The sequence below is a fragment of the Salvelinus sp. IW2-2015 genome, linkage group LG4q.1:29, assembly GCF_002910315.2.
Source record: "Salvelinus sp. IW2-2015 linkage group LG4q.1:29, ASM291031v2, whole genome shotgun sequence".
NCBI lineage: Eukaryota > Metazoa > Chordata > Actinopteri > Salmoniformes > Salmonidae > Salvelinus > Salvelinus sp. IW2-2015.
In genome coordinates, this window is record NC_036842.1 from 64501693 (window position 1) to 64511015 (window position 9323).

General features: G+C 45.3%; 1 protein-coding gene across 1 annotated transcript in view; it reads right to left on the bottom strand.

The window, feature by feature from the left end:
- Positions 1-8989, bottom strand: part of LOC111962362 (breast cancer anti-estrogen resistance protein 1) — a 60119-nt gene extending 51130 nt beyond the window's left edge. The window contains exon 1 of the mRNA XM_023985405.2: positions 8591-8989. Within this exon, the coding sequence (XP_023841173.1) occupies positions 8591-8602 (12 nt within the window). The 5' untranslated portion in view covers positions 8603-8989. The remainder of the gene's footprint in view (positions 1-8590) is intronic.
- Between the last annotated feature and the right edge of the window lie 334 nt (positions 8990-9323).

Sequence of the window (9323 nt, forward strand, 5' to 3'; positions counted from 1 at the left end):
AACGTAAGGAATCAGAATTGTCCCAGTGCTGATTGAGGGTTGCTGTGATGTGATGCATCGCTGTCTGCGTCATGTGTATTCAGGGATTGACTCAGAACATATTGGGGTGGTGATGAATGCAGTGCTGTGTGTTGGTCTAGTGGAGGGACAGTCAGGGCCTATCTCCTGGTCACAGTCTGATAAATGGCCTTCTTGTAATGGGAGAGGGACAGCTGCTCTGAGTCCACGACTCATCACGGCTGAGGAGGTTCTGGACGGGCGGAGCCACACACACAGCGCCTTACTATAGCCTCTGAGTGGCTCTCTTGTGGCCAGAAGCTGTCTGCGATGTCACCATGCAGGCCAAACACACACTGGCCAGGCAGACACACACACACACACACACACACACACACACACACACACACACACACACACACTGACTGTGAAATAATGAGGGGTCCTCAGACTAGTAGAAAGAGCTCATTATACTATGAGTTTTACTCACAGCAACATCTTGACTGAAGCAGAGCTTATGTCTTCAGACTCACTGAGCTTTCTCAGGACTCCAGAGTGATTCTCCATTTCCCACCAGGGATGTATCAAATCAGCTGGTGTTAATGGATAAATGGATTCTACTCAACGTGGACAGATAAATTGTTTAAAGTAATCCCTACTTTCAAAAAGGCCACGTGAAATTTGAATGGTTTAAGAGAGGATGTTAACTGAGGTTTGAATAGAATGAGAGTCAGAAGTATCATTTCTTCTATATGCTTAAGTGGCAATGAGGTAATGATACGGGTAGCATGGTGCCTCATATTGCCTAGTCTTCCATTTTATCTTTACTCTCCCTTTCCAGCTTGTCCTCTTTATCTATTCCATCCATCTCTCCTTCAGACAAAAGAGATTCCTTTGACGGCCATGCTTTGTCTGCTGCTCTCTGTCATAAGTTCATTTCCTGTTGCAGCGAGGGAGTGGACAGAGAGGACTGATGACATCACAAGATTTGAACTTTGCCTTTATTAGCTGAAGGCCTGCCTGCCTGCCAAATCTCAGTATAACTCACCCACAAATCTCTCCCTGTTTTTCTCACTCTGGCCACAGAAACAGGAAGTGCTTAGAGAATGATTCATGTGCCGTTCTGATTGGGTATGAGTAAATAACTAGATGACTACTAGTCTCTCTCCCTACTATAAATTGCATATACGATGTACACACCGCCCCAGACTCAGCTGAGGGTGAGGAGAAATCGCCATGTCTAGAAAACTCAAAGTAGTCTCCCGGGTCACAATTTGTTTCTATTCTGCCAACCTCCAACTCTWGTCAAAACAGCAAGGGCTCATTTGAATCTGTTGTTCCAACAACAATGTTGTTCAGGTGGCCATACTAACCCAGTGGCTCTGTCTGTGCTGTGCTCCATTTCCTTTGTTTGGGGTAGAAACCTGACAATGGCAACAGTGAGTCACGGGAGTCCAGCAGTTTTCTAGCTGTGTATAGCTAAGTCACTATGCTAACACATCATTGTGGAGGTCCCTGTTGAAAAAAAGCCTGCCCCCATCACCCTAGAGCTGGGAGCAGACAAAGTCTGACGGCAAACGTTAGAAAGAGGTGAAGAGAGAGAGAGTAAAAGAGAAGGATATTCATCATCCAGAGGCCTAAAAGTTCATTGACTTGCATTTAGAAGGGTCATGGCTAAACGGGGATCTTAAACATTTACACTTAACAGCAAGCTGAAGAAGTTAGGGTAAGAACTAGGGAAAGAGTGATGGTAGAAATGAAGGAAAGGGAGAGAGATCCACAGGACGAGAGGGAGAGGAAAAAGAGGTGCAGTGGGTCTGGGAGAGGGAAGGAAAGGGCTGCAGTGTTCATTCAGACAGCCACTGAGCAGGAAGTAATGTGGCAGCTGGTTGAGCACGCTCAGTGCAGAAAGGTCAGTGAAGGGGAAGGCAGCACGGCGCATGTGTGTGTGTGTGTGTGTGTGTGTGTGTGTGTGTGTGTGTGTGTGTGTGTGTGTTGTGTGTGTGTGTGTGTGTGTGTGTGCGTGCGTGAACGTGAGAGGGAGGCAGGGTGGCCTTTGTCTTTTGCCTCTACGTGACCCCGTGGGACACACACTGATTAAGTCACAAGAGGTGTATGTGTGTTTGTACATGACTGTATATTTGTCCACGGAGACAGGACCTTGGGCACAGACATTTTATGAAACCCCCTCTCCCGACTTACAAAGCATCACAGCAATAAGTCATGTCTTTTGCAAACAATACTCTGCCCTTCTTCCTTTGTGCTGTTTCTGTCTCTCTGTTCTCCCCATCCAGCCCCCACCCTTTAAACAAACGCCCCCTCAGTCATCCAAAGTTTTTATTAGTTTAAAACAGATAGACGCCGCAGACAAAACAAGGCTGTCTCTGCTGCTTAAATCACATTAGCCACCTGAGCCTGGCCAACAATGCCACTGGGTTACAAAAAGTAAACTTTTCGTTTTTTTGTTTGGGGTAGACTTCTGAGAAGTCACTGGCTTTCTCTGGGCTAAGTAGCATGCAAGCACATAGCCTTTGACTTTTCAGATGCTCACAGCACAGCTACACAGACTGCAATTACAGCAAAGCCTTGCTAGGCCTGTGTGTAAGCCAGTGGTATATGACATACTCACAGACAGGGAGCAGACTCAGTACAGATGGAGGGGTCTGTGTCTGTGTCTGTGTCTGTGTCTGCCTGCCTGCCTGCCTGCCTGCCTGCCTGCCTGCCAAGCAGAAAAACAGGGGCCAGAGTGAGGGAATGAAGAGATGTGACTCAGTCAGTCCAATGGGGATTTTGTTTTGGTCTTTATCAGCTGAGACAGACACTGCTGGACACCACCACAGACACAATGTGCTGCTGCTGTGGAGGTATTGGCGTCTTCCCACAAGGTAGCAAGCAACAATTTGGGTCTACCTCATAAAAAGAACAGCGAGAAGCCCATATGGGACCATTTGTAGGCAAATAATGTGAACAATAAACTACAGTAGTCAAACAGGGTCTAGCTGCAGGAAAATAATCCTGAAGGACAAGACTTAACACAAATAACCTATAAGAGACAATAGCATAAGGTARCCTAGAGGTTAAAGAGGCACACAACACTCTCCTAGTTGAAAATAGGCTATATCAGTAAATTCCATTTTTTATTACTATTTTTGAGAATTTATGTTGTTATTCCAGTGAATGTGTGTATGTGTTGGTGTGTTACACCTTGATCTCTCTCCATGTCCTTGGTATTCTCCGGACGAGCCCAGACCCGTCTTCCACGAGCTCCAGCTCTCAGCGGACCACTCATCGGAACATTCCACAACCTCTACATACACCTCTCCTGTTACCTCACAATCCAAAGGTGTCACAACACCCCTTCTACAACACGCTACACAAAATACAAACACAGACATTCATACTAGCTCTAAAGACTCATTCATAAGGTGGCAATCAACATAACATACTTTCAAATCTTATCAGTCACACCTACAATATATAGGCCAAGTCAAATAAAGGATTTCACACAAATAGACATTCACACTAAAGCATGCTAAAATGTATGCCACTATTATGAATCATCTCTTCTCAAGGTGGAAAAGAAGAGACAAAGACAAAGAGCTTCAACCCTTCTCCCTGTCAAGTTTCAACAGCGGTAAGAAAATATCTCTGATTCTTGTAGCTACAGGCTACAACAAAGTGCTTGAGCTCTGCCCATTGCACAAGACTGAGTGACAGGCTAACTGGTGAGTGTGTGGTGGAACTCCACCCTGTACGCCACACAAAGCTGACAGCAGTTCCACTGTTGTAGTCACAGAGCGAGAGAGGAAGGACAATGACACCCAGTTCTGATTTCTCCTATCTACATACCAAAACAATTTCTCCTCTCATCTATAAACACAGGCAGTCGCAATGGCAAAAACATGTACAGAACTCTCAATGCCCGACAATAAATCCTAAAATTACAGCCTTGAGTGGGGATACAGTGGAGAGATACAATGATTTTCCAGAGCGTGAAACGTCATTGTGACCTCAGCCAAACATTCCAGTGGTTAGGTGTGAGAGACAAGGCCAGGAATTCAGGGAGCACTCTGATACATTTCAGGGGAAGGGAAATACAAAGATAGGCCTACTGCTTAGGATGGAATGTGAAGGTTCAACCAAGCAGAAGTGGCACAGCTCCACAGGTTTTTAGAGCATCTGCATGTGCCTCACAGAACTACCTCAGTCAATCTGTTTAGATAAAATATCAGTGGATATGTGTTCTGTGCTGTTAGCTTTGACAACAGCATTCCCTGGCTCATTCAACTGCCCTGAGGGCATCAAACCAACCTGGCTGTGTGAGGAGAAAGCCCAGCGCTATTGTAACTAGATCAGACAGCTGAAAAGCCAGCGCTTTGTGCAGAATMCATTTTGCCTGGTGTAGGCCTAGCTAGCTGTTCTGCTCTGCAATGGRTTTCTTATCTGAACTCCCTCCGTCTCTGCCTCTATTCCTCCAGTAAAGCCCAATTATCCCCCACATAAAGCAGGTGCCCTGGGGAGAGTGCAGTTTGACTACAGCAGAAAACATGTGCCCCCAGGCCCTGTTGTTTGCTGCTGAACTGGGAAAAGAGAGATACCGTCAGTGCTACCTGCGGAAGAGACTGGGTGAACTGTGTTTAAGAGATTAGGCCAGCCACAAACCAAGGTCTGTTTCAAACCTCKAGTTTTCTTCAACGTAAAGCTCTTTGAAAAACACCATGAAATTATGATGTTTAGCATCTACATGATGACACCTTCATGACAAAGAACCTAACAGAACAAATTCAACATAATTATTTGCGTGATAGCACACTGTACTGTATGCATTCGGAAAGTATTCTTCCTTGACTTTTCCCATATTTTGTTACGTTACAGCCTAATTCTAAAATGGATTAAATCGTTTTTTTGTCCCTCATCAATCTACACACAATACCCCATAATGACAAAGCAAAAACAGGTTTGCATACATTTTGCAAATGTATTAAAACTTTAAAACTGAATTATCACATTTACAGCCTCGAGTCTTCTTGGGTATGACGATACAAGCTTGGCACACCTGTATATGAGGAGTTTCTCCCATTCTTCTCTGCAGATGCTCTCAAGCTCTGTCAGGTTAGATGGGGAGCGTTGCTGCACAGCTATTTTCAGGTCTCTCCAGAGATGTTCGATCAGGTCCAAGTCCGGGATCTGGCTGGGCCACTCAAGGATATTCAGACACTTATCCCAAAGCCACTCCTGTGTTGTCTTGGCTGTGTGCTTAGGGTCATTGTCCTGTTGGAAGGTGAACCTTTTCCCCAGTCTGAGGTCCTGAGCGCTCCGGATTTTTTTATCAAGGATCTCCCTGTCCTTTGCTCCGTTCATTATTCCCTTGATCCTGACTAGTCTCCCAGTCCCACCCTCTGAAAAACATCCCCACAGCATGATGCTGCCACCACCATGCTTCACCGTAGGGATGGTGCCAGGTTTCCTCCAGACGTGATACATGGCATTCCGGCCAAAAAGTTCAATCTTGGTTTCATCAGAACAGAGAATCTTGTTTTTCATGGTTTGAGAGTCCTTTAGCTGCCCTTTTCCAAACTCCAAGAGGGCTGTCATGTGCTTTTTACTGAATAGTGGCTCACGTCTGGCCACTCTACCATAAAGGCCTGATTGCTGCAGAGACGGTTGTCCTTCTGGAAGGTTCTCCCATCTCCACAAAGGAACTCTGGAGCTCTGTCAGAGCGTCCATTGGGTTCTTGGTCAGCTCCCTGACCAAGGCCTTTCACCCGCGATTGCTCAGTTCGTCCGGGCGGCAAGCTCTAGGAAGAGTCTTGGTGGTTCCAAACTTCTTCCATTTCAGAATGATGGAGGCCACTGTGTTCTTGTAGACCTTAAATGCTGCAGACATTTTTTGGTATCCTATCCCCAAATCTGTACCTCRACACAATCCTATCTCTGAGCTCTACGGACAATGCCTTCGACCTCATGGCTTGGTTTTTGCTCTGACATGCACTGTCAACTGTGGGACCTTATATAGACAGGTGAGTGCCTTTCCAAATCGTGTCCAATCAATTCAATTTACCACAGGTGGATTACAATCAAGTTGTAGAAACATCTTAAGGATGGTCAATGGAAACAGGATGCACCTGAGCTCAATTTYGAGTCTCATAGCAATGGGTCTGAATACTAATGTAAATAAGGTATTTCTGTTTTTTATTTTTAATACATTTGCAAAAGTTTCTAAAAACCTGTCTTCGCATTGTCATTATGGGGTATTTTGTGTAGATTGATGAGGGGAAAAAAATATTGAATCAATTTTAGAATAAGGCTGTAAACACAATGTGGAAAAGTCAAGTGGTCTGAATACTTTCCGAATGCACTGTATTTGAGTCACTAACATCTTCACATGTTCATGTTTGGTATATATTTTACATGTCTGTGTGTACCAATAATCTGTTTTTAACCTATATCTGAAACCCTGTGACTCATGGTTGGTTGTGCAGACACGTCAGAGGTGACAGTTTCACCAGTGTGGAGTGACCCTCCTTGTATCAACCTTCCTGCTACACCTGGGCTGAGTCACAGCCTGGCGCTTGGTGTCCCAGTGGGTATTACTACGCTCAGTGACTGTGTGGCACCTATAATCTCTCTGAGGGAAGGGACTGACTGACTGGCTGAGGGGTTTCACTGCCAGACCTCCCAGGGGATGACAGGGGGAATTCCACCGCAGCACCCAGGCAGGCAGGGGGCTGTGAGTCAGTCAGAAATGAGTCAGGCCTAGGAGACAGGGGCGAGAGGCAAGGGCCTTCAAGGGCCTCTTCCTTTGACCCCCACAGACACCCCCACTTACTCACTCAGTCACTACTGCATCCACTTAATCTATTTATACCAGTTTCCCAAACTAGGGGTCGCCTGATTTGAAAATGGGGTCATGAGAGAAAATGTGCGTTTGGTTCATAGAACCAGGGTTAAGTCAGTAACCTCCGGTGGTAGCTAGATGCAGATGTAATAAACAAAATGGTTTCTGTTTTCTTCCTACAAATGTGGCTCTATCTTCTGAATGGTTTAAACTAYAAAATATTAGGACATCACTGAAAGATAACTCTCAGGAACACATACATACAGTATGTGCTGTTTCCCTCTACTATGCCCACAAGTCGTTAGAACCGAGTGGACAAGACCAAGCACTAAATCAATGATGTTCTTTTCTACACAAAATATCATACAACATTATTGCCTGATGATCTTCTGAATTTACCAATACCTTTGATGCATTTCAGTCACTTCAAACCATACTGTCTTCAGATTGAAATACAGTCAAAAATATTGTCAAACTGATTTGTAATAGGTTGTCATATTAATAAAAATGTTTTAAAGTTAACATTGGCTGTTGATTACATAACTTGTTTTACATAGAGGGTCACAAATGTTTTTTTATATCAAAATGGGGTCGCTGGCCAAAAAAGTTTGGGAACCCCTGATTTATAAACTAGCATCACGCCTGGCTTCATTAACCCCTCCTTCTGAAATAGCAAGCCGATAGCTAGCTAGCACGTTACAAGGCATTCACTGCATTGTCAAGTTTAGCTTCTCTCAAAATGGCATCCATGATTACTAAGGCCAACCTGGGAAATAAACATCTCTTAGACATGAAGGCTAAACCTTCCATCTACATAACCTCATTACAGTCACCAATCAGCCATTGTTAATTAAAGACAGCTAGGAAAAGTCTAAAAGACATATGGTAATGCCAGTGGTGTTTGTTGATTTTGTAATTACATGCGTTCTAATGTGTGTGTGAAACCCCAGGCCAAGGGATAAACAAGGGGACTATCCAACGCCTCTCCAGGGGGTCGGCCCCAGTGCTGCTAAAGAGCATAAACCTCTGACGGAAATGCAGTATGGCCCTGTCAACCAAATACCAAACCCCTRTGTAATTACAGCACTACAAGCTTACAGAATGCCAACACTTTCAAACAATAGCAAGGAACGGAGGGTACTGCCAAGACTCCAGCAGCAGGCCACTGCACTCTTTTCTCTCCCCTCTACTCTCTCTATAAAACCTTAATCTTTCAACTTTCTCCTGAGTCAGCAGAGCCAGCCCAGCGCAGCGGAGCTCCATGGCTCTCCCTCCCGTCTGCCTGTTCCAAAGCCCTTTCTTCTAACAGCGTCTTAAGTCCTCCAACTCTCCCCCTTTCAGAGAAGCGGGGCCTTTACAAACCATACAGGACAGCAGAAAATAACACTAAACTTTGTTCAGGAACTAGTATGAAAAAGACCAAGGAGAGTTTACTTGTGTTCTATTCTTCTCCTTTCGTGTGTAGAATTTTAACTTAACATTTCTATCTACCTAAAATACACAACACAATACACATTCTGAGACGCATAGCACAGCAAACAAAGTAAGTTGTGCTGATAACTAACAAAAGGTAAGATACACAGAAAACATGTTAACTCAAGTTCCCCCCACTCTTGTCCTTCTCTTCCCTCAGTGTGCTGCCCTCCCTCTCTTTTTTCCACATCTCTACTCTTTCCCATTTGGGGCATTTAGTATGTCCTGACAAAAGTGTTCACACAGCAATGGGAACAGCAAACACACACATTAGACACTCACCAGATAGTTCATTTTCAGCCCTCTTGTGTGAGTCCGTGCGACAGACTCCAGACAGGAGTAACAGGGCAGCGATTTAGCCCTGGAAACAGACCCTGTGTCCTGGAAACAGACCCTGTGTCCTGGAAACAGACCCTGTGTCCTGGAAACAGACCCTGTGTCCTGGAAACAGACCCTGTGTCCTGGAAACAGACCCTGTGTCCTGGAAACAGACCCTGTGTCTCGCCACCAGTTAAAGTTCCCTGTTGTCTCTTTCCCAGGCAGAAGGACTTGGGCAGATTCTAACACATTCTCTGGCACTGTGATCTCAAAGTGCAAGAATGAGACTGTCCCATTTACATCTCTCTCTCTCTCCGTGTCTGTCCTTTGCTGCTTCTCCCGACTCCCTCTTGCTCTCTGTCTCTGGCCAAGGGAGGGAGGGAAGAATGCGCAGTAATCTGACACCCCCCAGTTCCTGCACAATCCCGTTCCCACTCCCGGGCTGTGATTGGTCGAAGGACCTCTTCTTATGTTAATGAATCTTGTCCTCTCTCTCCCCCTGGCTGTGTGGAATGTTTAGTGCCTGTGCTCAGACCTTGGAGGGACACAGACACTGAGTTTTTCAACAACAAAAAAATTACCCCAGCAAAACACACATACCTCCCCCAGCCACCTCGGCTCAATCTTTTCCTCCTCACCAATGTCATCTCTATTTGTATTATCTGCCCACTGGCTATAGACTCACTTGGCATTTCCC